Genomic DNA, 25,187 nt, shown 5'->3' with positions numbered 1-25,187 from the left:
TTATGCCGGGTGATACCGGTGCTCTGCCCAAGCTAATTTAGCGTGGACTTAGCCATCCTGCAGGGCAATTTTGGGGCCATTTAGGAGATATCATGGAAGAGTTTTAACCCATTTTCTGTAGTCACAAAGACCGGCGAAGATCCGATATCTGGTTTTAAACCTTACTCAAATTACTTGAAGACTCCCTAAAAACTAAACCTCCAGGCTAAGTGCAGGGATTCTTAGCAATAACCACGCCTTAATCAATCGGAAGCCATGTGAGTCTCCGGGATCACTTAATCATGAGATTATTACTCCGGAGTACGTTTAGTACAAACGATTCGAAAAATAGAGGTGTAAGACGCATCTAGACTGCATTTGTCAAAAAGCGCCAACGCAGAGGCCATTTGCAAATGATATCTATCGAGAATCCTACTCCAAAATTGGCTGACTGCATGTGGAGAGCGCCACACGACATGGTTGTGCTCGTATTCAGGACGGGCCAAGACCCCAGCCAGCATATGCCAAGGTCTAAGTATAATTGAACGCAAAATACAAAATAAAACAATAGACTAAGGGTTGGTGGATTAATTTGCTGCGCATTAGGAAAGAGGGGCCGAGATTTCACCCCTTTTAAAATACACTCTTGGTACTAAAATAGGTTTCTACTCTTGAATTATATTTGGCCAAAGACCAGGACATTTGGTCTAATTTGTGGAGGCGCAAGTCTAAGAAGGATTTGCACAGCTTCCCACACAAGTGGGACTCAGCCCTGGAGGTTTAAAGTGTTAGCATAAGATCTTGTCATATTCTGAGCTTTCTGATCACATCCCTCTTATTGCGACATCAACACTAGCAGAAGTCATCTACTAACATTTAACGGACGTTTGCTTTCAATTTTGGTGGTTTGAACATTAGAATTTATTCAATATGCGGGGGCACATCCCTCGATCAAGAACACAGTTCTACGAATTCGAGTATAGAGCTGTACACGATGACCGCAGTCCAGGGCATCGTATGTACCTTTCCTTTGTCCTCGGGTAGCTTTAAATGACACCAATACTAACATCTCACAGTCGACCATCCAGAGTGCAAGTTTCCAGATTTTCCTCCGCCAGCCACCCAGAAGCGCACGCAAAATATAATAACAGGTGTGATTTGGTTTGGCTTAATACTTTTGGGATCTCTTCTAGCAGTCAACGTTGTCATCACAGTTCTTCTTGCAGTAAGAGTGGACAACGACGGATTCGATTCCAACAAACCAGAATATGCGCTATACAAAAACACCATTTTCAAGGATTGCTACAACAGGGCTCTGCCCACAATCACACATGACTGTTCCGCAATTATGGCTAGGCTACAAGAAACAAAAAGTGATTATGGGTTCTTCAGCAAGCCATACCTGTCACAGTCGAACTATCTGGATACCAACCGAACTGCATATGACTGGTGCGACATAATGAGCTGTTTGAATGGTTTCAAGATCATACCATCCAAGCCACGTTCATCGGCCTTCTGGCCTACGACTCTTGATGTATGGAATAAGTCTGGTATTACTTTCCTCCTGGCCTTTTGGCAACTCCACAAGCTACATCGCGCTCGATGGAGAAAAGAGAACACACCATGCAAGGAAATGGAGTGGGATACTTGGATAATTCTGGCTTGGGATGTGGCTTCATTTATCTGGTGGTGTGTTGGTCTTGGCAGATTTGCGCTGGCTCCAGCACTACACCCAATGCCCTCCATGCTCGGCTGGGTATCGACCTGGAAGAATAGTTACATGATACAATACCACCCATATGGTTGTATATTGCGCCACTCTCCTAACAGATTACGAGTCGCAAAGTGGACACTCATCACACTAGCAACTCTTCAGTGGATAGGTGGAGTATACATTGCGATAAACACCGCCAAGCCAGGTCTAGCTAGATCCTCATACTATCCCGCCTACGAATGTCTAGCCTCGCAAATTTCTGAGGCACCTGGAGTGTCCACGTGCTCAGCAGATCAGATCTGCTCCAAGGTGACAATGTTCGGTTCAGTTCGCTTTGATTTCCCAAACCAATTTATCCAGGGCTTTACTTCGTTTATTGGACTTTTCGCCGCCCTATCGGGTGTTGCTATCATGAGGGGATGTACTATCGGCATGTTTCCACTGATTGCATATATGTTCAAAGGGGCAACCGTTGCTAAATGGAGGAAAAAGGCTTCAAAATATGACTTTGGGTTTTCCGGTTCTGTGTGCATGGCATCTGGTGGAAGTGCGATTATTGGCGCGGTGACTGTGGCGGAGGCTTTGGGGGCTTTCGGACGTGATCGTGTGGGCCCTGTGGTATTGCACTGGGACTGTAATGTGGTGCATGTCAATGTAAGCCCATGGAGGTACTATCTGGATGTGGACTATGCTCTACCACTACGCATAGCCAAGATGTGGTTCAATTCATGAATTGGCAACAGGATGCTATGTCAAAAGCACGCAAAACAACAAAACAGGAAGTGCCGAATGATCGACTATAATTAAGAAAAAAGCATGGGGTTTCCGTCTAACCTACCCTCAACGACATGGTATAACTAGATAACTATACAGTGACCTTCTATATTTTCCGAGTGGCTCAACTCATAGTATAGCGGCGCTATTGTTTGGGAAGTAGTACAAAAGAGGCTTATATATATAACCTAGAGTCTATACTACTTGAATCTTACTCTAAGCACACTCTCTTTATATTAATATTCTAAGGATAGGTACCGGCCTAGGCTTTCGACTGCCGGGTTTAGGACCGTGAGGATCCCATGAATATGTACATAAAAGCAAGTCTTGGCAGTCATAAACCTCCTTAATTATTGATGCTGAAATCTCTGTATCCCAGCTCCTGCTTAAGAACGATTAAGTTGATTCGGCTCAAGCCTGCCAAGTCCATTGTACTTAATATAGCGCGATTAAAGTAGATAGCAAAGAAATAATCATCTATCACGGTAGGTGTAGAAAGAGGAGAGAGCTGGTCAGTGGGTGGCTGGTCTTGCAGCTTTAGAATGTTTACCCCATAGATACCATACATTAGGATCATAATCCCCAAACGATGGCAAGGTATTATAGATCATGCATTTCTTGAACCGCTGATCTTTGAGGTACGCCATGTTGCGAGACCATAAGCTTTCCGTCGACGCACGTTCGAAACAGGCTCGAGCGCTTGCTTTCGTGAGATTTTTAGTGTATTCCCCTTCTGTGGACCTCATGGGTGAAAACTCCAATTTTTGATGGTTCCGCCCTTGAGGATCTTCCGGGGTTAAACCAGCACCTAGGCCTATCCACTTTGTAATGACCAGAGCCAATTGATTTTCGAAATCAACCATTTCGAGAAGAGCCTCGGTGCCACAATGGCGACAAGCAAAAGAGACAGACGGGGCTTTTTCTCCAGCACGATGGGCGCTCACAACCTGATTAACCCAGGTATCAATGTCCCGGTTCTTCTCATGACTGCAGATGGTGATGCTGTGCGGAGGAATCAGAGATCTTTTGGCTGATGGCCGTGGACATCGATACAATAGGTATCGCTTATTACGATCAACAGAAATAATCTGTTGGACTCTCAAAATGAGATTAGGACTCATTGAACAGATATCTGCGTCAACGGAAGAGATAAGGGACACCTGAGTGCCAGGCTGGAGACTGTGGAGTTGGACTTCTGTGTAATAAATGTCTTCGGTGCCGATCCCATATTCTGGGCCAAGATAGAGCCTCATCATAAGAAGTTGCAGGTGTGTGAAGTGAAAATAATAAGCGCAATGGTGACCGGAATACCATAGCTGATGGAAAGGAAGGTAAAGTTGTGCTGATTCTCTAGGACAGCGCAAGAAAATCATGGGTTGTGGCCCAGGAAGAAAGTCGATTGAAGTATCGTGCCTATGGAGAACATGGCAGGCATAGCAAGCGAAGAACTTTGGGAGATCTCGCCCCAGGCGAGTCAAAAGGGCTAGCTTGTCTCGTCTTGTTCGTAACGAAGGTGGTTCCCTGGTTTTTAAAAGAGCAAATAGTCGATGATTGCAGGGTGAGGTGCATGTTACATCGTCACGAGAGAGAAATTCCGTTATTCGGAATAAGACCTGGACCGGAAGTTCAGGTAATGAATTTTGTTCAGGGCCCAGGAATCGGGATACCAAGAAAGAGGAGTGAAAGAAGAGGTGCAGCATGCCCATCGTGCTTGGCATATGCAGCTTGCTCGAGAGGGGGGACTGCGAAGATCACACACTGAGATAAGTGGTTGAGTTGGAGGTGTGTACAAATATTGTTTGAGGTTATCGAAAATTAAAGAGCTCAAGAGAAGCAGTTGATTGATTAAAGAAGCAAGAATATCAGGAAACGCTGGAGGGGCTGATGCCTAGAATTAAACTATGACACATTAGACGGTAATAAGAGTCGCTGGACAACCCCATCTAGCCATGGATCCCATCAATGGATGCTGAAGTTCCAAAGCTTAGTTCACGGGTCCACGGGTCAACTAGTTCCTGTTGAGATAACTCATGTATTTCCTTGTTTTTGCGAGATTTGGAAGGAGTCAATGTTTATCTGGTATTGCTCTGTTATTCTGATAACATCCGCAAAAACACTGTCAATAATCCTGACCAGTCGGTTCACTATCTCCTCCACATGATTTTTGGCAACAATGTAGTGGCGCAAGCAAAAGGTGGTCGCCGTTCCACTCATCCACCGCACCAGTGAAGCATATGTCAACCTCGGTTGCAGCATTCTGGACAGCGAGAAGGTCAATATCCAACACCCAAGATCCTGGCCCTCGTGGAGACAACGATGAACCGCCGGAAACTCCAGGCACTCCCGACGTCGAGAAAAACCCGAGATTGGAGTCCTTAGGATTGCCCTCAACGTGGATTATAAGTTTCTTCCTCTTGGTTTACGTCGGAGCCGAGGTCACTTTAGGTGGATGGATCTTCACTTTCCTTGTCAACCTTCGCTATACAACAACAGCTATAGCGGGAGTAGTCATATTCACCTACTAGGTAGGGATAACTGTTGGTCGTGTCTGCTTTGGTTTCCTTACGCCTTACTTCCATAGGTACCGACTCGTAGCTCTTGTTTATCTAAGATTATGTATTATCTTATATATTCCCTTTTGCTTTGTTGAGGATCTCGGTCTTTCGGGTATTACTGTGACCTTGCTTGGGATTTTCCTTGGCCATCTTTACCCGGTAATTACGTCCACGGATGTTCCCCTTTATGACTAAAGTACAGCTGAGCGGACGAGAAGCCTACTTCACTACTCGGCTGCCGAGTCTTTATGCATGTAATGCCTGAACATCCTCCGTGCAGGTGGCACCGACAGTGGGTCTAATATCCCAAAATGCAGACGATCCACTGTAGCCTATCCGTAAACGTCCATGGAGCAACTCGAGCCCCTACTGATAGACCTGTTTTGGGGAGCTTCAGTATAGAGATTAAGGGGTATTCCAAAAGTAGATTTGGGGAATACGGTAGTGTTAGGGATCTACCCAGCAGTGCGCTGAAAGTGCGGATCTCGGAAAGTTAGGAAGGTTTCGATGAAGAGAAGAAGCTCTCTGCTATGGGTGGTAAATATAGGGGTGGATTGGTGGTAAGCGCTGGACTAGTAAAGAGGCACACGCCCCTTCCTTCTCCAGTCCGCTTGAACTGTTTTTCATCCTTCTATCTCTTCTTCTATGCCAACCGGTCGTGAAACCAACGAGTATTTCAGCCACAAAGCGCCTTACTAATACGAGCCGGGAGGGCATAGATCTCTGGAATCGACCGTACGATAGACAGGTTTAGATCGAGGAGATAGATGCTTGCGCGCAGACAACGGTATCATCTCACGGCTTTATAGGTCCGAAGGTCATTTTAGGGTCTCGAAATTACCGCTGTACACCATTACGATCATTGTAAAATTAATAAAGAAAACTGTCTCTACATTAGTCGCATAAAGTTGCGCTGAGAAGCAAGTATAAGCTGACGCGAATCGCGGCCGAGTCAATATGATCTACCAATTAGGCCAAGGAATCTGATCCTGGTCATCTTCGGTTCCGAAACGAGGCTAGCCTCAACCAAGGTTGACAAGACTCCGACGTGGCAAGTCTGGCCCAGGCCATATGTAGAACCCGCTGCACAGGGACGACTATCCTAAAATAGTAGGTAGAATACGCCTACATGCACAAAGGTCAACGATGGACGGGCAAATTAAGTGCTGCAGACTAGAGGAAAAGGTGTCGTTTCGAGCGCAATCGTCGGAGCTGAGAGGGAAAGCAGAGCCGGACGAGGGAGGCCAGCGGAGATTGCAATTGCGGGATCACAGAAGAGTCGACGAGTCACACGGGAAAGGGAGTAACAGAGTTCAGGAGCTCGGTGATCCAGATCAATAGCAAAAAATGGCTCACCTGCAGGACCCAGAGATTACCAGGAGACGAGGGCGAAAAGAAAAAGGACCTGGATTGTTGGGTACTGGGTGGGAACAGGGGATTTTATAGAACCACGCACGGGAACGCACATGGACAAAGGGCACTAAGCTAAAAGGGTCAAGATTAAAATTAAGAGGGTAATTCGCAGTCCTCATCCGATATGGTGTAGTGGCTAACATCGTCGTCTCTCACACGACAGCCGGGGGTTCGATTCCCCCTATCGGAGTATCTTTTTTTGCTTTTTATTTTAATTCGTAAAATTGTATGAACGTTGGGAAAATGTTGCAATTGAGTTTGCACCATAAAAATTTGCAGCTGCCAAGATACGCATTTGGAAACAGAGTCAAAAAACATCGGGGCAGACTCGGTGAATTACGTACGTACTTTATATGTTTTTCCTATCATCGTTGGAGTATGTACGTCACAAGTTTGAATAAGTTCTAGGCTACCATCTATCTGTACTAGACTGATTCTGTTGGACTTAGATATACAACATACTCAGCTACACTTTTAAGTTGGGGTATCAGAAATAACGGCCTTGACCTCTATCAAGGATAGATAGATTTTTTAGTGTTTGGTTGCCTTGGATGTAGCTTGATGTACGAGGGCTATGCAGGACTAGATGAAGTAAATATATTTAGAAGACCAGTGCTGATATAGCAATCTAGTTCAAACTCCGAACTATAGTAGAAGTAAAAAGGCCTATGAAACAAAACAAACCTCATTATAACTTGTCTAATATACTCTATATCAACCGCCAATGGAAATCTAGACATATAGCACGAAGTACTTCATACGCACGATTTGCAATGATCTGCGATATTACTCCATTTGATCTTCTCCAACTCTCCGTCCACTTTTTCTGTACCTATATATGACACTGCATACTCGAACCTAAACCGAAACTAGTGATGAACAGCTCGCCAAGTAACTTAATCCAAAGTTCATCGAATTCGGAGTCGAAGCAGTAGGAATCGGATGATGCATAAAATGCATCAGCCTCCGCCGGGATATATAAACTGTGACCTCCGCAGTCTATACATCCATTCTACTACACTTTAATTGAGCAATTAATCAAAATGGGGTTCTCTCTTCGGACACTCGCGGTTTCAGCTCTGGCTATTACAACCTATGCATCTCCTTTGATTTCCCCCCGAACAGCAAACACATCCTATACCAACTCCAATGGCCTGACATTCAACCACTTCAACAATTCCCTTCCTAATGTAACCATCCTAGCCACCGGTAAGTATCGATAGCATACGAAATGATAGATCTACATAACATGATATCCTCTAACCTAACAATAGGCGGCACCATCGCCGGCACAAGCAAGGACAAAACCGCAACAGCAGGCTACAAATCCGGCGCCCTAGGAATCAACACTCTCCTCTCCGAAATACCAGATATCTTCAACGTCGCCAACATCGCCGCCATCCAGGCAAATAACGTCAACAGCGGTGACATCTCCTCATCCCTCCTCTTGAACCTGACTCACAGGCTCCAGACAGAAGTCTGCGATGATCCCACCATGTCCGGAGCCGTGATCACTCACGGAACCGACACCCTCGAAGAGTCCGCCTTCTTCATCGACGCAACGGTAAACTGCGGCAAGCCTATTGTATTTGTCGGCTCGATGCGGCCCTCTACCGCTATCTCAGCGGATGGACCCATGAATCTCTTGCAGGGAGTAAATGTTGCCGCAGATAAGAATGCTAAGGACCGTGGAGCATTGGTTGTTCTAAACGATCGGATTGTCTCGGCTTTCTTCGCAACAAAGACACATGCGAATACCATGGATACCTTCCAGGCATATGAGCAAGGAAGCCTGGGATTCATTGTGTCGAACAAGCCCTACTTCTATTACCCGGCTGTGCAGGCAAATGCAAAGCACGTTGTTGATGTGTCCGATCTGGATGCCATACCTCGTGTAGATATCCTGTATGCTTATGAGGATATGCAGACCGATTCGATTTATAGTGCTGTGCAGAATGGTGCGAAGGGTGTCGTGGTAAATTGTTCACTTCATTTTTATGAAATCAGAATATGGTCAGGAGTGCGGTGTTAATTTCATAACAGATCGCTGGCCAGGGCGCAGGTGGTGTTTCCACGGATTTTGCTTCTGCTATCAATGATATCGTTGCGAAGCACAATATCCCTGTTGTGTTATCGCACCGTACTGTAAACGGCGAAGTACCTACTGCTGCTATCACTGCCAAGAATGCGCAGACACCGATTGCTAGTGGAATGTTCAATCCCCAGCAGTCTAGGATCTTGCTTGGGTTGTTGTTGGCTGAGAAGAAGGGTCTTGTGGAGATCCGAGAGGTGTTCTCGAAGGCTACCGTTGCTTGAACGTGTGGAGAAAGACAATGGGACATAGATGTAAGCAGTAGGACTAGTACTAGGCTTAGGGGAAAAAAAAGAAACCCGCTAGACGTAAGTAGATACATTGTATTTCTTCCATCTAAGACCACTTTTATTATAGTCGGTGAGAACAGTTCAAGTTGTGCAGCGTGTATATTTCACGAAAATAAAGGAGATGATTACATGAATGATGTATTTTGCTAGCCGAGCTAGTCTAGGTTAGCTAAAAGTGGTACATGGTGGAGGATATATGAGATCTGAAGAGATTTAGAAGTGAATAGGCTTCGAGTAGGTGGCCATGGCAGCCTCCTTGAAGGCCTCGGAGAGGGTAGGGTGAGCGTGGCAAGTGCGGGCAATGTCTTCGGAGGAAGCACCGTACTCGATGGCGAGGGTGGCCTCAGCAATCATCTCACCGGCGCCGGGGCCGATGATGTGAACACCGAGAATGCGGTCGGTCTCGGCATCGGCGATGAACTTAACAACACCCTCGGTGTCGAGGTTGGTCTTGGCGCGGGAGTTGGCGCTGAAGGGGAAGGTGCCGACACGGTACTTGACACCGGAGGCCTTGATCTCAGCCTCGTTCTGGCCAACCCAAGCGACCTCGGGGTGAGTGTACATAACGCTGGGGATGCAGGCGTAGTTGACGTGGCCGTAACCAGTCTTGATGTATTCGATGGCGGCAACGGCCTCCTCCTCGGCCTTGTGGGCCAGCATGGGACCGAAAGTGCAGTCACCGATGACACGGACGTGGGGGAGCTTGGTGCGGTACTCCTGGTCAATGACCAGACGACCACGGTCGTCCTTCTCGATTCCAACCTGCTCCAAGTTCAGGCCTTCGGTGTAGGGGCGACGGCCAATAGCGACCAAGACAACGTCGGCATCCAAAGACTCCTCCTTGCCACCCTTGGCAGCCTCAATGTTCAGGGCAATGGTAGAGCCGCTGTCATCACCGGAAACAACTTTGGTGTTGGTCTTGAACTTAATACCCTGCTTGCCCAGGATCTTCTGGGCCTGCTTGGCGATCTCGGCATCCATGCCGGGGCCACCGATCTGGCCAAGGAACTCAACAACAGTGACCTCAGCACCGAGACGGGACCAGACGGAAGCCTAATATCACGGTAAAATGTTAACACAATCCAACATTCGAAGCTTATTCTGTATTCGATACATACCATCTCGAGACCGATGATACCACCACCGATGACGACCATCTTCTTGGGGACCTCAGTGAGAGCAAGGGCACCAGTGCTTGTGATGATGCGCTTCTCGTCAATGTTCAAGCCGGGGAAGCCGGTGGCTTCAGAGCCAGTGGCGATGATGATGTTCTTAGCGCGCAGAGTCTGCTCACCACCGTCGTTGAGGGCAACCTTAACGGTGTTGGCATCGACAAAAGAACCGGCACCCTTGAGGTAGTCGACGCCGTTCTTCTTGAGCAGGAACTCAACACCCTTGGTCAGACCTTCAACAGATGTGTCCTTGGCCTTCATCATCTGGGTAAGGTTAAGCTTGACATCGCCGACCTCGATACCGCGCTTCTTGGTGTCGTGAAGAATCTGGTGGTAGAGATGGGAGTTGTTGAGGAGAGACTTAGAAGGGATACAGCCGACGTTCAAGCAGGTACCGCCGAGGGTTCCGCGCTTCTCGATACACGCGGTCTGTTCGCAGTGTTCAGTTAATACACGGATTGCAACGGCAAGACTGGTTCAACCAAGCCGGAAAGCTTGGAGAAGAAGTAATTCATACCTTGAGACCCTCTTGACCGGCCTTGATAGCGGCAACGTAACCGGCGACACCACCACCAATGATGACCAGGTCGTGATCACCTATTTCCCGGGAAAGCGGAAATCAGCAATCGCATCCGGGAAGCAAAGAGAACCTCTCCGGGAACTCAGCGACATCGATATAAACATCGACTTACCTGATTCAGAAGCGAAACCACGTTTTGACTGGTTAATCAAGATCATGGGTGTAGCGAAATTGTTGGGAACAGCCCTCGGGCCGGCATGGCGGAGGGCAGACCGGGGCATAGCCCGGGGCAGGACGGCGCGGAACATAATGAAAGAAGAAACAAAAGACTAGTGGTCTTTAAGATATAAATGCAATCCTCAATGCGAGTGGATTGAAGTTGTTGGGAGTGCACAAATAGGGTGGGTGGATTCGACTACGGGAAGTGATTGAGCTTTTGCGGTATTGCTGGGTTTCACCGCCCGCGACGGACCGTGGCCGCAAAGCTGGCCCCTATGGATAAGGCGGTGAAGACGGGCCGGTAATTTACCGGAGAATTTCGGGAGCTGTTTCCGACAATTCTGCAGGCAGAAGATAGGACACCGTCCGAATATTTTGACTGAATACGTCCAATATGATGCTAGAAGACAGGACTTCGGAACTTTTAATAGGACCTATATGTGTGTTGTAAAGCTTTCTTTATAGGACACAAATTTATACCCATCTCCAGGATCTGGCAGTCTGACTGTTGCACAATCTACCTAACACTTCCCGTGGACTCCGGGGAACACAATTTGCTAGGTCACTCCCTAAGGGCCGATGTTAGCGGCGGTTCCCCAGAGATTATTTTGCCTACCCGCGGACCATTCTTAGTGGCAAGGATTTTCGGTCTCGGCGGTCTCCGCTGCGGTTATAAGCGGGTTGGAACTCGAGTTTGGCCTTTGATAGCCCAGGCTTTTATTTGAGCATCCACCCTCTAAGAGTGGTGGATCGCATGCGAGCTGGACACGGATACAGAAATGATATTCAACCTTGGAGGTATCTTGCTTCGTGCTCTTATTCAAATGGCTTTTGGTTTTCCCACTGATTGCATACTTTAATATCGTTACTGTTCACCTACTCCTACACCGGATAACAATACCGGAAGAAAAACAGCCTTCCTGCAGGATGATTCTCCGGGATACGGGCGTAGTATTGCCTAGGAGTGCCTGTACAAGGCAATAAAAACCCTGGCACGAGCTAGTCGGGCTGACACAAAGCTAAAAGCATGGACGAAGAAAGCTAGGCAATATTCATTTGTAAGTAGACAAGCGAGGAATTCCGAAGAGAAGTTGGAAAGCCATTTCCCAGATGTACCCTCTAGACAACGCCCGTGAGTTCATGAGCTCGTGCAATACATAAAAAGCCAGATCTAGTCCTGTCCACAAGACGATTGCTCCTCCTCCCTTCGAGTTCTCTTCTGTCGCCACTTGATTCCATTACACGCGACTAACCACAAGCAAGGAGAAACACCAATAGAGATCAAAGCAAGTGTGGTGTACGCCCAACCCTCACCCATAGCGGACCTCATAGGGCTGATCGCGGCTGACGCCGCAGCACCGAGCTCACACCGGAAGAGATTGTTTGCCGCAGTCGCGGTCGCCGATTTCCCCGGCCAGAGATCAACCATCAGAGCATTCAATACCTGCGATGTACCAATGATAGACCATCCGATAATGAACAAAAGAATGACAGGAGCAGCAAGGTTGACTTTATGACCCAGGACCCAGCCGTAGGTCAACATCGCCAGATTGCTAATGTAGTAAAGTGGGAGCGCGACTTCAAGTCTTGCGCGCTCAATATTGAAGTTGCGGATATCTGCACGCACATTCTTGATAACAGCGAGACCGGCACGTTTTGCGTGACGGCGGTAGTTCCAGTCGACCAGCCGGCCAGTCGTAAAGGCTGACAGCACCCCTCCTCCGCCGATGGGGAGGTACATCAACGCAGCATGGAGGTCGTTGAAGTGATAGATTTTGTGGAAGGATGTTGACGCACCAGTCATTACGGCATAGAAACCAGCAAACAGTAGTCCTGTGGTGATGAGGATGACCGAGGTCTCGATATCCAAGACTACCTTCATAGTCGGGACCGGTGATGGGAACCTGAGTGAGTAGTTCTTCCGTACCTCAGCTTCCTTGTCTGGGTCAGGCACTAGACCCTTCCGTTTGCGCGTGCGATGTCGGATAATATCAGCCAGTGAGTTATTCAAAGGAGGTGGTGGGATGGAACCGTCGCCGACCACTTTGCGACATGTCTCAGGCAGGAATAGACCAAGGACCAGGAAAAACACGCCGCCGAAGATGAGCAGAAACCAAAAGATCCAGTGCCAATTGGTGTACTGACTGAGAAGGCCGCCGATGATTGGTGATAAAGAGGGACCTAGCATGCTCCCGATTGAAGCGAAGGCAATGTATGAGCCTCGTTCCGCGGATGTGATCATGTCGCCGACCAATCCATTTGCCAGGGCCACCGTCCCACTACTGCCTGCGCTCTGGAGACACCTGAGAACTAGGAGGGCAGCATAGCTGTTTTGGAGACCTAGGCCCAGGTTGGCTGCAAGGTAAATTGTGAAGCAAATGATGTAAGCGGGACGGCGGCCTGCAGTGTCTGAGAAGCCTGCGATTAGCATGGGTGCCACCCCCTGCATGATCTAGAAATATGAAACTTGGTCAGTTGTGTGCTTTGGCAATGTTGTTATTGTTCACTTACCAGATAAGTAGTGACCGTCAAGTTCACCTGGGAGATGGTAATACGCAAGGAATCCGCGATAGTGGCCAAGGCAGGCAGATAGATGCTGGAAGATAAGGGCGAGAAGAAACTAGCCAGGGATCCCATGGCAACAATAGCCCGCTTCTGAGCTATCGTGAACTGGGAATATCCTTCTAGGAGCGTGTCTCCATGGCTTGGCGGGTCCAGTGTTTTGGTATCAACCTCGTTGTCACGCTCTTGCATGTTGTCTTTTTCCATTTGGATCAAGATCGGGGATTTGACGATGTGGTAAATGGAGACTGCGTTTTATGAAATGTCGATGGTTTTCCTTGTCCGGTTCAGGGACCAATTAAAGTTATTCGACGGGTTGTCAATCCCGGGACCGGCATTGACCCAAACTCAGCCCTATCACTCTCAGTTGGAAGGTCATACCTAGGTACTTGCCATAAATGTACGACCCGTGAGCCATGTGTTCGTAGATTCTAGGGAATATTTGCTTGTCATCAAGTCTTCTTTTTGCGTTCATGTGACCTTATATGATACACACACGTTCCCCATACACTTTAACAAGCACCCTTATGTAGACGGGAGACTTGAGTGGTCTTAGAAAGTATTTACTCTTAAGAAAAGTACTTGTATGCATCACAGAAAGTACCTTAGAGAGACAATATGACGTATGATTATGCTCATGGTCATACGCACTTCAGATACGGGTCAGCATGTGTTTTCTGGCAAATATGCCCCGGGAGTATTAGAAGTAGAAATTTCACTTCTCAGACCTTCAAGATTTATGGAGAAATATGATATCCCTTGGCAAACCAGATTTGTGGAGAAGTGATTCCCCGCATAGCAAACACTCTGCAAACTTTCCATATCCTAAGATCCTAAGTGGGTAGGACAGAGATATATGTGGGACAGCAATCAAATCGGAAATCGAAACACAATCGGTTCTAAGGATGCAGAAACAGCTGAAGTCTAGGGTTTTCGGCTTCTCTGTATGTTGTATTTTTTCCTTCCCATGCCGATCCCTCCAAACTTCATATGTATGTTGTATATCATCCCAGAGTTTTTTTTTTTTTTTGGTTCACTTTCCCTTCCCATTTCAGGGCTTATTCCTTGCCGCTATTCGAGTAAAACTGAGTAAGGGGTATACCCCTGAGAGTTGCCATGTGGTCATCTAGCTCCTAGTCATAGGTGATCCACTCAGATCAGATCTCTACCATGCCGATCTTCACGCTCGGTACATAATTTACCTTGTCTCTGACCAATCGCATACACTATATTTGATATATTATACATATCGGCCGAAAAATAACAGTCATAATACCAGTGCAGTAAGTGATCTTGGACTCATAAAAAAACTTGAATCCTTATCAATGCTTAATTGGTGCAGGTGTTCCAAGGTTGATTGGCGATGAATTATATATAATTTTATAGTAAGGTCTTGTACTCTGTAGATATTGGGTAGTAGTACGGAGCAGATAATATAAATTAACTGCATTACAGAGCGCTAGTGAAATCTAATTAGATTATCATGCTTCAAATTAACCGGGACTTGACAGGGGCGAACATTATAATGTGAGGAAAATAGGCACAGCCTTGAAGGATCCGGGAAACTTGTGTTAGAAATGTGTCGTTACATGGAATGTGAGAGCTCTACATACTCAGTAGTGCTTAGGCTCCTAATCACATCCCCAGTTGGGTATTTTGGAATAGAGCATCTCCTTTCCTTCGTCAACTCCGATAGCTTGATGTCGCTATTGATCTGCATGTCGTGATTCCATCCACATATAACTACTCCGTAATTACCCAATGCCGTTACAATCCGACCCTTCTCCCCGAAAAGGTACCCATCTATTAATCTATTACCCCCACTAGAGGTTCTTGGTAGGCTATAGAAATATACGCTCCTGCAGACTCGCTGTCGGCTAAACAGCTTTTAGTTGCAACTTCTTATGAAGTTGCAATTGTACGCCCTCCCGATCGGCTGTAACATTATCTCCTGGATTTGTTGATCATTCTCCAAAGCATGGCAACGAGGACTTATATATTCCAGCATGTTGCACGACAAAGTAGTCAAAAACAACCAACTTTCTCTTGCCACAGATCACCAGTCTCACAGCAGCAAACATGATTTTCTCGGCAAAAGCTATCAGCATTGGAGCGCTTCTCTCCGCGGTCCCCGTCTATGCTGCCTCGTACTCCCAGACCAAAGTATACGACAGCACCAACTTCTTCGAAGGGTTCAATTTCACCAGCGACCCAGATCCATCTGGTGGCTTTGTGGATTATGTGGATGCTGAAACTGCCAAAAGTTCTGGAATGGCCAAGATTACCAACGGCGCAGTTTACCTTGGTGCCAACTACAAGGATAAGAGTCCCAATGGCCGTCCTTCCACCCGAGTGAGATCCAAGGACGTCTTCACCACCGGCCTCTTCGTTGCCGACATTGCTCACATGCCAGCTGGCACTGGAAAGGGTGCCTCTTGCGGTATCTGGCCTGCCTACTGGACCTCTGGCCCTGACTGGCCCAACTCTGGCGAGATCGACATCATCGAGGGAGTCGATAACCAGAAGTCCAACGCTATCACCCTGCACACGGCCAAGGGGTGCAACATGGATGTCACTGGGTCCGAGTCGACAGCAGACCAGACTTCTGCTGACTGTGAGGACTCCGACGCCGGTTGTTCCCAGGGCACAACATCGGCCAACAACTACGGCGCTCCTTTCAACGCCAACGGAGGCGGTGTTTATGTCACTGAATGGGCGAGCGCTTCCATCAGTGTGTGGTTCTTCCCTCGTGGCAGCGCCAAGGCCAACGCAGTGATCAATGCCGGAACTGCGGACCTGGATGTTAAAAGTTTCGGCCCTGCACTGGCTAGCTTCTCGGGAAATACCTGCAACATTGCCGAGAGATTCAAGGAGAACTACATCATCTTCAACACCAACTTCTGCGGTAGCTGTAAGTACCTTCCAAATTGTGGTTAAACACACTCTAACTGTTATAACTTATAGGGGCTTCGCGAGAATACTTGAAGGATGAGAAATGCACTAGTGTGGCTCCCACTTGCAACGAGTGGGTTGCAAATAATCCAACCGCCTTCAACGAGGCTTACTGGCTTGTGAATTCAGTCAAGGTCTACACCCGAAACAACTAAGCCTGGAAACATGAGGCTGAGAGTGGATATGAATACCGGACTGAACGCGCGCCACTTTCTGATGTAAATAGCGAAATTTGTATTTACTCAAGGGATATGCCCAGGATTTAATTTGAACATACAGTGATAGGCAAAATTCTTAAATATGGATATTTCGTGATGCATTTCTCCGCATTTTCACTCTAACCCTCGTGAAGACCTACAACGTACAAGTTACGTAGAGCAATCTATATAAGTGGACCCTGTCCTGACTATAAAAATGCGCTAATCCCGATTAATACATAATATTGCGCACTCTGGACTGGCGGTCACCCTCCTCAACTGGACCAATTGTATGCTTATCTTTCAGACCCCTTTTATCTCATGGGAACAAGCCGGGATATTCATCTTCCCGCTGTTTCTTTCGATTACAGCATTACATCAAACACAAGCAAGACCCAGTATCAGAAAAATACATCTCAGGCACGCAATCTTTGCTACTGCACAATCTCACCCTAGCCTACCTACCCCTCTCTACATGCCAAAATGTTACTGGCCAAAGGCGCGGCACAATCTATATTAAATGTGATAACGCCATGCCTTAGTGAAAGTTGTCTACGGAGTACTCATGCATTCAGACATGTGATCGAACGTAAGAAAGGATCCCTTGAATGACCGGCATGCCTTTTACGCAACGGACTATTCATTTAACACTGACGTGTATTAATATCGCAGCTACTAACGTTCTCCGAACCTGGAAACCCGAATTAGGTGAATGAGCTAGCCAATGATCCTTATATACGTATTGAAGTATACTATGTTGTAGTGTAGCTAATATGAACTTCACATTTTTAAGACGGATCCTATGGCTGACCCGGTTTCTTGGTAAATGGCATCTGGACATTATGCTTGCATCAAGCTTGATAGGCTTAGTTGCGATAAGAGAGTACCATTTTCTCGTGCCGGAAGGTTACAGCTGGATTGCATCCGTTGTAGCCTGTAGCTAAAACTTAGACTTAAATTAGTTTGCGATGTTAGCTCATGTCAAGGGACAATATCTGACTCTCCCGAGCTCACGATATCTACGTAGGTCCTTCTCCACGCTATGTTCAAAACAGTACACAGTTGTATTCCAACAATATCAGCGTGCAATCCTCAATTGTACCAAAAATATGTAATGTCGCGATCCTCCACTTTGAGATAGAACTATACTCATATATGAGGATTTAGAAATATATATGCTAACGTTACAGCCGATCGGAAGCAGGTCAAACTATATACAACGTACTCTGTAGTCATACCCCAGAAAAAGCCGCATCCAGACGCCGCTCGACCGACAAGCATGTGCCTACGTTCTGCAGGGATCCCCAGACAAGTAGGCCTCTTTGTCGAGCAGGGAAATGAGCGATGAATTATCAGTGCCTTTTCGGCGAAAAGGATAAATAGGTGCATGAAGAGGCTTGGCAGTGTTGTCATACAATTAAGGAACACGATCTAGTTGGCTAGATCCCCCGCTTCTTGAGTCTATGGGTGGAACTCGCCCGCAAGGGACGGGTGGGATCTAGACTGACACCGTTTTTGTATTTCAATTGTAGTTCGTTGCTGATGATGTGGCCTTGTTGTGTTAATAGATTGACTCGAGCTCTTTAGAACAAAAATCTCAAAATTCAACACAATGGCGAACATAAAGGAAAGCGTTAGGGATGCAGTACTCCGTACCTGGCGAGGTCAGTCCGGGGCTGATGGATCCACCTCGGCATTTGGCCGCCAATCACATGGGAGACTGTCACGCGACCAACCTTAGGTAATACATACCCACTCAGACTGAGAAATACCCAGAGCGCATAAAAGCGGCGTGCCAAGATACCCCAACCTCCCCCCACTCAAAGGGAAAATGCGGAGGTCAAAGAAAGACATCGGTTAAATTACTACACTACTCCGGACCCCATAAGTGCTTTTCAGAACTCGTCGGTTCGCTGTTGCTTCCCGGACCCGTTCCAAGCCGATTCCATGACAAACTTCCCGGACGTGCAGAACAAAAATGGGGTTTCATTCGGATTGCCGACTTGGTGAATCGGGTAAAAGGCTTAGACCTTGCCCCGCTATGATCCCTACCACACATGCTATGATCACTACCACACATGGTAAGTCATAGTGGTAAATCGGCCAACGCCTACAACATACGCACAGCGGCACCGGGTGTTGATGGCCCCCACCGGAAAGCAAATTGTCAACGGTTTACCATATAAAGTATTCCGTACACTTATCTTCACAATTTGCTTCCCGGTGACAATATGTTATCCGGTGGGGATACCGGATATGTAAGTGTGGGCTTGCAGGATTACTGGCCGAGTTCTGGTTCTATCTCCCATCCCCGGGTTTTTTCACGCTGGTGGGGCATTGGGGTACATAACCATACTGTCCACTCTTGTGACTGGCTTCCTATCCCATGTCTCCCACACATGTGGGAATATCCCGCCGGGTTATAACTGAGTATGCACTGTCGCTCCTTGCCGTTCACAGTGCCGCTCGGTCGATTCTCGGGAAGTTCTTGTACCTCATTGTCTATCGGTGACTCGGAGTTGTGCCGTAAGGTCGGGTCCAGACTGCATGAAAAGCTTTAAAAGCCTCGGCTGCCACGATGTAGGCTCACTTTTATATCCTTTTTTTCACTGTCCAGTTTTGATCTGGTTATACCTGGCAGGTTTGGATCTAGTCGTATTTCCTGCTCTTTCATTACAACTTCGGTCTATAGAACCAAAATTTTAATGCAACAACCCTTCAAGAATACTCAGTCCTCGTTCACTCTCGATCGCGCTCAAAATGAGTGACAAAATCCCCTCGTGGAATGTCGTCCACAAGCTGGAGAAGCGCCAGCTTCTCATCGGAATCAACTGCGTGGCTGGTCTGTCGATTTTGTTCTTCGGATACGATCAAGGAATGATGGCCGGTGTCAACAACGCAAAGGATTATATTGATCTCATGAAATTCGGTCATACTAAGATGGTGGACGGCGAGCTGACTCCGGTGGTTACGAATTCCTTGCTGCAAGGTGGGATTGTATCCGTCTACTACCTGGGAACACTTTTCGGCGCATTGCTCGGTGGTTGGCTCGGAGACCGGACTGGAAGAATTAAGACCATTGCAGCGGGCTCTTTGTGGGCTATTCTGGGCGCAGCTCTGCAGTGTTCGGCACAAAATTCCAATTGGATGATTTGCGGTAAGGGGGTATATGGTTCAATACAAGGAGACTTGGACTGACTTTCGTAGCACGTTTCGTTAACGGTATTGGAACTGGAATTTTGAACGCTATCGTCCCTGTCTGGGCTACCGAGACGGCTGAACACACTTCGCGAGGACAATTCATTGCGATTGAGTTCACGCTGAATATTTTCGGTGTTGTCTTGGCTTACTGGTTGGAGTTGTACGTACAGCTTTTCAGCCTTTGCGATATGGTATCTAATGTTTGGCAGTGGTCTATCTTTCATCGACAACGGAGAGTCTGCTTTCCGCTGGAGATTCCCCATCGCATTCCAGATCATCTTCCTCATCGTCCTCTTTGCAGTTGTCTGGTTCTTCCCAGAATCACCTCGATGGCTGGTCAAGGTTGGCCGGGAAGACGAGGCCCGCTACGTTCTACAGCGTCTACGTGGATCTACCGGAGAAGACGCTCTCCGAGCAGAAGCTGAGTTCCAGGATATTTTGAGCATCGCCGAGATGGAGCGGACCATGAATCACGGTGACTCATATCTGTCCATGCTGGTTGGCTACAAATCCGGCGATCTTCACATCGGCCGCCGCGTACAGTTGGTCATCTGGCTACAGATCATGCAGGAATGGGTTGGCATTGCGGGAGTCACTGTATATGCGCCGACCATCTTTGGCATTGCTGGCTTTGATTCGATGAAGAGTCAGTGGATCAGTGGACTGAACAACATCTTCTACATGGTATGTTTCGGCGTTGAAACACAGACCGAGTTGTGCTAATGTGCATATCTAGTTTGCTACACTGGTTTGTGTCTTTACCCTCGACCGCATTGGTCGTCGCTGGACTTTGTATTGGGGCGCCGTTGTCCAAGGTATTGCCATGTTCCTTGCCGGTGGATTCTCTCGTCTCGCCATCGACAATAAGGCAGCTGGTGATATGGGCAAAGCATCCTCGTATGGTGCAGCCGCAGCTTCTATGATTTTCATCTTTACCTCTACATTCGGAGCTACGTGGCTCACAGTCCCTTGGTACGAAACTTGCACCTGACCATTTTATTCAATGCTGATTCGTGATTTCTTAGGGTGTATCCGGCTGAAATCTTCCCTCTGGCCGTTCGCGCACGTGGAAATGCCTTTGGTGTCGTCGGATGGAGTATTGGTAATGGATGGCTGGTGAGTGAACACTTTTTGATGAATACAAAATTTAATACTGACGTTTTATTGAAAGACTCTGCTATGCCCTGTGATGTTCAACGCCATTGGCGAAAAGACGCTGTACGTCTTTGCCGCCAGTAATGTCATTGCCATCCCCATGGTGTGGGCTCTATACCCAGAAAGCAACCAGCGCACTCTAGAGGATATGGATCTCCTATTTGCGGCTAAGACACCCTGGACCTGGGATGCAGAGGAGACCTTTGCGCGCCTCAAGGCGGAGAACCCAGGTATGGTCCAAACTCTTGGTCGCAAGGGCAGTGTGGTGGACCCGGAGACTGGAAAGCCTCTTTCTGTTAGTGCTGCTGCGGTTATTGCGGCTTCCAAGGCTGGTGACAATGCTGTCGCAGCGGAGCATGTAGATCGCGCTTAGATTTGGGGTTGGGAGGAGTTGATGTGCTATATTTTGGCACCCTGACGTTTTGATGAAGACCAACTGATGAATGAATATACGATTCAAAAATCAGCATCGCCTTTGTATGCAGATATATACCCAGAAGCAAAATGCATATGAACCAAATTTAAAAAAGATACTGTAGACCAAAGCCGCTCTGATTGGCCACTTTATGAACAACGTCCATCAACACGAGAACTCAGAGCTTCATAACCTCTTTTTTTCCCTTCCCATTTGTTCCTCTTCAAATATTCAGATTTGAACAAAAGTCCATCTCACATCTTTTAAAATTAATATCTACTCACGTGGTAAGTACCGCCCTCAACAGACGCGTCTCGCGTATCGTTCCTGGCTAATTCCGAATTCCAAATAAAGCCCATATCCTCCCCAAGAACCAAAGGAAATAAATCACATAAAAGATCTACAAACCCCTAAGAGGGCACGATACATACGTCATGTCCCTTTCGACGGCACAGCCCGCAGATCTGCAGACCCCAACACCAACCCCGGACATTCAAGACCAACCCCAAAAGTCCCGACAACCCGCACCCACAGCACAAACTAAAAAATATCTCCACCGCATATCCCTGCACCCAACGCTAACCCCCTACCGCCGGCGCGTGTATCGCACGCTCCTCTCCGTCCCGCCAGGTCGGTGGACCACTTACTCGGCGATGGCGACGTACCTGGGCTCCAGCGCGCGGGCGGTCGGAAACGCTATGCGCAGTAATCCCTTTGCGCCGGAGGTGCCATGTCATCGGGTGCTTGCGGCGGATGGGTCGTTGGGTGGGTATAAGGGGGAATGGAAGGTTGATGGGCATAAGGGTGGTGGTGGGTTTTGTGAGGAGAAGAGGCTTAGGCTTGAGGAGGAGGGGGTTGTATTTTTGGATGGGAAGGTTAGGGGGGTTTGTTTTAAGGATTTTGTGGATTTGGGGGCTAAATGAGTTTGGTTTACTTTATGGAGGGTTCTCTTATTTGGAGTAGAGGTTTGAGATTCGAGATTTCTGTCCTTATATCCGGGAATTGATTATGGTGTTGTTGATCCGAATTTATTTAGGTAGCCCCGACTATAGATGCTTCCATGCTGAATGGTGTGCCCGACTCAAATGAAGCATCACCAACAACTCTTTATTGGGTAATTGTGATCTAGACGAAGCAGATCAGCTCTAAATTCTTACAACCACTCGCTAATTTCCGTTTGCCTCTAAGAGTCGTGGCTGATTATAACGGTGTGCATAGTCTGGGTAAAGTGTACGCCTTGCAACATGGTTTTGGCTTGAATATCCAGAAACACACCCAAAACCAGTCATGGCCAAACACAATCTCTACACCGAGTACACAAAACAGCTCTCAATTCGGAGCCACCCGGAACTAGTGGCTTAAAATAGCCCAGCCCAGGCAACTGTACTCCGTACTGGTCTCGAACATGGGAGGGGTCTATAGAGGTATAATCTCCAATGGGTCTACCAAGGGCTACATGGAAGACGAGTGTGTCACACAATTCTTCTAAGACATCAACACATATCCAGCAAGCCTCACTCCCAACACTCCCAACATCAGGTCAGCCCACAACCTAATAAACACCTGCAAAGACAACGCCTCAAACCTAATCCATATCAACCCACCTCTTCCTCGCAGTCTGGAACCCTCAACAATTGCCTTACTACAACATAGATACCCAACGTATTTGCCAAGGCACATCCTAACAATCTCCCAAGCAAATGCCTGGGTCTGTGTATCATCGAAATAACAATGGATACAACATACCCGATCCACCCCGCAGATACGACTTCCGCTTCGCCGCACAGAGATAAGGATCATACGGAGTAAAAAAAAGGTCTACTTCTACACCCTGGGACTAGGATACTGGTCTGAATCCTGAATTCCCAGCAGGACACACCTGGAACGACTGCAGTCCGGGCCTATGTGTTCCAACCTCAGTAAAACTTTTAGTAATGTGGCGTTTTCATCAGGGGTATACGTTTCAGTTTGCTGAACAGTGGGAAATATATCGAGGGGCTGGCGATCAGTATAGTCTGGGGAATAACCCGGGTTTGGAAGAACGGGGGATTGTTTCGGATGGGTACGTTGTAAGCATTGAATCGCTGGTACCTGCATGAAGGGATGATTTTGGAATAGAAATGATCTGTCGGGATACTGGACTTGGACATCAAAGAGTTTGGGGGCCAAAGTGAGGGCTAACTTTTTTTGGGGCTCGGGCAGTTGTACAAAGGACCAAAGGAATGGCTCCAGAAGTCAGAGTTTTCAAGTTTAGAGTTTTCTTTGCTTTTGATATTCGAGTTTTGTATTTTATGAGGGATATCTGGGTAAAAGGAACGATTCGATGCTGCAGCTATCTACATATGGAGGGACAGGACCTACTTAGTTTGGTTAGCTTGTGTGACTACTGCCATATTTTGGAAATCCATCTGAAGAAAGGGGAAATGAGGTAGATAGGAAAAAATCTGTCTAAACCAATTGAGGAAAGTGGTGTATAATCATAATCCGTTGCTATTCATTGAAACATTGCACCAATAACCCGTCTAAGCCCTTCGATCTAGAATCTAGAACACATAAAAATAGATGAGCGATGAGCTCAAAACCTGAAACAGAATGAAGAGGCGATCTTCTATACAGGACCGATCCATAACCGGACTGCGGTCTAGATGAAACAAAAAGGAAAAATAGAAATGTGAAATAGCGCAGAAAAGAAACAGTCATAATATCGTAAAGAAGCTGAGAAGAATAATCGGAACATTAGCGCAAGTCAACACAGACCATCACAATCATGAGATCTGTTTCGCAGAGCGCTTGCAGGCACCGCGCTTTGGCACGTCCATGTGGTGGTACGACCGCAGGTGCTCGACGAGGTGATCCTGACGCGGGAAGCCATTGGCACCCTTTCGCGAGCAGTGCTCGACAGGGCAGTTACGGAAGACAGGGTAGTGAACGCTAGACTGGTGGCGCTTCAAGTCTGCGAAGCGGGTGAAGGACTTGCCGCAGTGGTCGCAACCGAAGGGCTTAGCCGGCCTAAGGAGAGATGTTAGAGGATTGATTCAATCGCGACGGAGATAGCTAGCTTACTTGAATGTAGGGGCTGGAGACTCAGCACCGGACTCATATTCGCCAATTGGGTAGCTTGGTAGGTGGATGTCTTCGGAGGGGAAGTTGAAGCTGTTGCTATAGCTACTGCTGTAGCTGCTACCACAGCTGCTGGGTGCGCTCTGGGGCATGGCGGGTTGGTCAAAGACTTGGTAGTCGTGGGCTCTCTGGTATGTGTAGGGCGAGCTGGTGATGCCATAAAGATCTTGGGGGACCTCTTGCATGGGGAAGGAACTGGTTGTGTCGATGTCGCAGAGGGAATCGTAGACGGGCTGGCCGCCGTAGAAGAAGAAGTCCATGCTTCCTGGTGAAGAGGAGTAGGAAGAGTAGGAGTCTGAGTAGTGAAATGGAGATTGCATGTCGATTGGCGCGGATGAGTATCGTTGCTCTGACAGGGGAATTGTAATTGGGGTCTTATAAAAAAAGAGAGAGAGAGTTAGCCTAGAATGCGCTCATACAAGCTAAAGTCACTTACCATTGTGAGAGGGAGGTCTATTGAAATTGTCAAATTGATTTGGCCAGGTAATCAGGGATCAAAATGCAAAATGATTTCCCCAAGTAATGGAGGCATGCGGCCCTTTTATGTGCCCAACGTGAAACTCATCATGACCCCCGAGTAGGGTATTGGTCAACACGGCACACGGGCTAGACTGTGAATGGCTATGAAAATGCACTAAAGAGTTCTAGAAAAGTACTAGAAAACTACTTTGAAGCAGACTGGATAAAACCACTCAGCCTCCCCGCCTCCTCGCATGCGGGAATTTGTTTTGTATGCAATTCGCGGATCTTTGCTGACGGCGAATATTCCACGGTCCTTCTAGCGTGCCCCTCCTCTCACTGCCTTCCACATCCTGGATAGTTTTAACGATGATGATTGGAGGTTGATCAGGTGTGTC

General features: G+C 47.5%; 8 protein-coding genes across 8 annotated transcripts; 5 read left to right on the top strand and 3 right to left on the bottom strand.

Annotated features, from left to right (window-relative positions):
- Nucleotides 1-909: 909 nt before the first annotated feature.
- On the top strand, nt 910-2,425 carry PGRI_048240 (uncharacterized protein; the record flags this gene model as incomplete). The annotated part of the gene is made up of 2 exons (XM_040792537.1): nt 910-994; nt 1,056-2,425. 2 exons carry the CDS (start codon nt 910-912, stop codon nt 2,423-2,425), a joined length of 1,455 nt encoding a protein of 484 aa, XP_040644504.1.
- Nucleotides 2,426-7,478: 5,053 nt separating this feature from the next.
- Nucleotides 7,479-8,751, top strand: PGRI_048230 (asparaginase ahrA; the record flags this gene model as incomplete). The annotated part of the gene is made up of 3 exons (XM_040792536.1): nt 7,479-7,644; nt 7,710-8,410; nt 8,479-8,751. The coding sequence occupies 3 exons, from the start codon at nt 7,479-7,481 to the stop codon at nt 8,749-8,751; spliced, it is 1,140 nt and encodes a 379-aa protein (XP_040644503.1).
- Nucleotides 8,752-9,030: 279 nt separating this feature from the next.
- On the bottom strand, nt 9,031-10,817 carry PGRI_048220 (dihydrolipoyl dehydrogenase; the record flags this gene model as incomplete). The annotated part of the gene is made up of 4 exons (XM_040792535.1): nt 9,031-9,870; nt 9,936-10,418; nt 10,507-10,586; nt 10,682-10,817. 4 exons carry the CDS (start codon nt 10,815-10,817, stop codon nt 9,031-9,033), a joined length of 1,539 nt encoding a protein of 512 aa, XP_040644502.1.
- A 1,082-nt stretch (nt 10,818-11,899) lies between these two features.
- PGRI_048210 (MFS transporter) lies at nt 11,900-13,497 on the bottom strand (the record flags this gene model as incomplete). Its single annotated transcript, XM_040792534.1, has 2 exons — nt 11,900-13,180; nt 13,240-13,497. 2 exons carry the CDS (start codon nt 13,495-13,497, stop codon nt 11,900-11,902), a joined length of 1,539 nt encoding a protein of 512 aa, XP_040644501.1.
- A 1,872-nt stretch (nt 13,498-15,369) lies between these two features.
- On the top strand, nt 15,370-16,397 carry PGRI_048200 (glycoside hydrolase family 16 protein; the record flags this gene model as incomplete). Its single annotated transcript, XM_040792533.1, has 2 exons — nt 15,370-16,201; nt 16,255-16,397. 2 exons carry the CDS (start codon nt 15,370-15,372, stop codon nt 16,395-16,397), a joined length of 975 nt encoding a protein of 324 aa, XP_040644500.1.
- A 2,802-nt stretch (nt 16,398-19,199) lies between these two features.
- Nucleotides 19,200-21,168, top strand: PGRI_048190 (uncharacterized protein; the record flags this gene model as incomplete). Its single annotated transcript, XM_040792532.1, has 6 exons — nt 19,200-19,596; nt 19,647-19,800; nt 19,850-20,324; nt 20,377-20,612; nt 20,666-20,756; nt 20,812-21,168. 6 exons carry the CDS (start codon nt 19,200-19,202, stop codon nt 21,166-21,168), a joined length of 1,710 nt encoding a protein of 569 aa, XP_040644499.1.
- Nucleotides 21,169-21,644: 476 nt separating this feature from the next.
- On the top strand, nt 21,645-22,133 carry PGRI_048180 (MGMT family protein; the record flags this gene model as incomplete). The annotated part of the gene is made up of 1 exon (XM_040792531.1): nt 21,645-22,133. One exon carries the CDS (start codon nt 21,645-21,647, stop codon nt 22,131-22,133), a length of 489 nt encoding a protein of 162 aa, XP_040644498.1.
- A 1,842-nt stretch (nt 22,134-23,975) lies between these two features.
- Nucleotides 23,976-24,650, bottom strand: PGRI_048170 (Zinc finger, C2H2; the record flags this gene model as incomplete). The annotated part of the gene is made up of 2 exons (XM_040792530.1): nt 23,976-24,219; nt 24,274-24,650. The coding sequence occupies 2 exons, from the start codon at nt 24,648-24,650 to the stop codon at nt 23,976-23,978; spliced, it is 621 nt and encodes a 206-aa protein (XP_040644497.1).
- Nucleotides 24,651-25,187: the final 537 nt, after the last annotated feature.

The sequence above is a fragment of the Penicillium griseofulvum genome (assembly GCF_001561935.1).
Source record: "Penicillium griseofulvum strain PG3 chromosome Unknown contig_84, whole genome shotgun sequence".
In the NCBI taxonomy this organism is placed as follows: Eukaryota; Fungi; Ascomycota; class Eurotiomycetes; order Eurotiales; family Aspergillaceae; genus Penicillium; species Penicillium griseofulvum.
The sequence above is the reverse complement of the archived record's forward strand: the minus strand, read 5'-3'. Positions and strand labels throughout refer to the sequence as shown.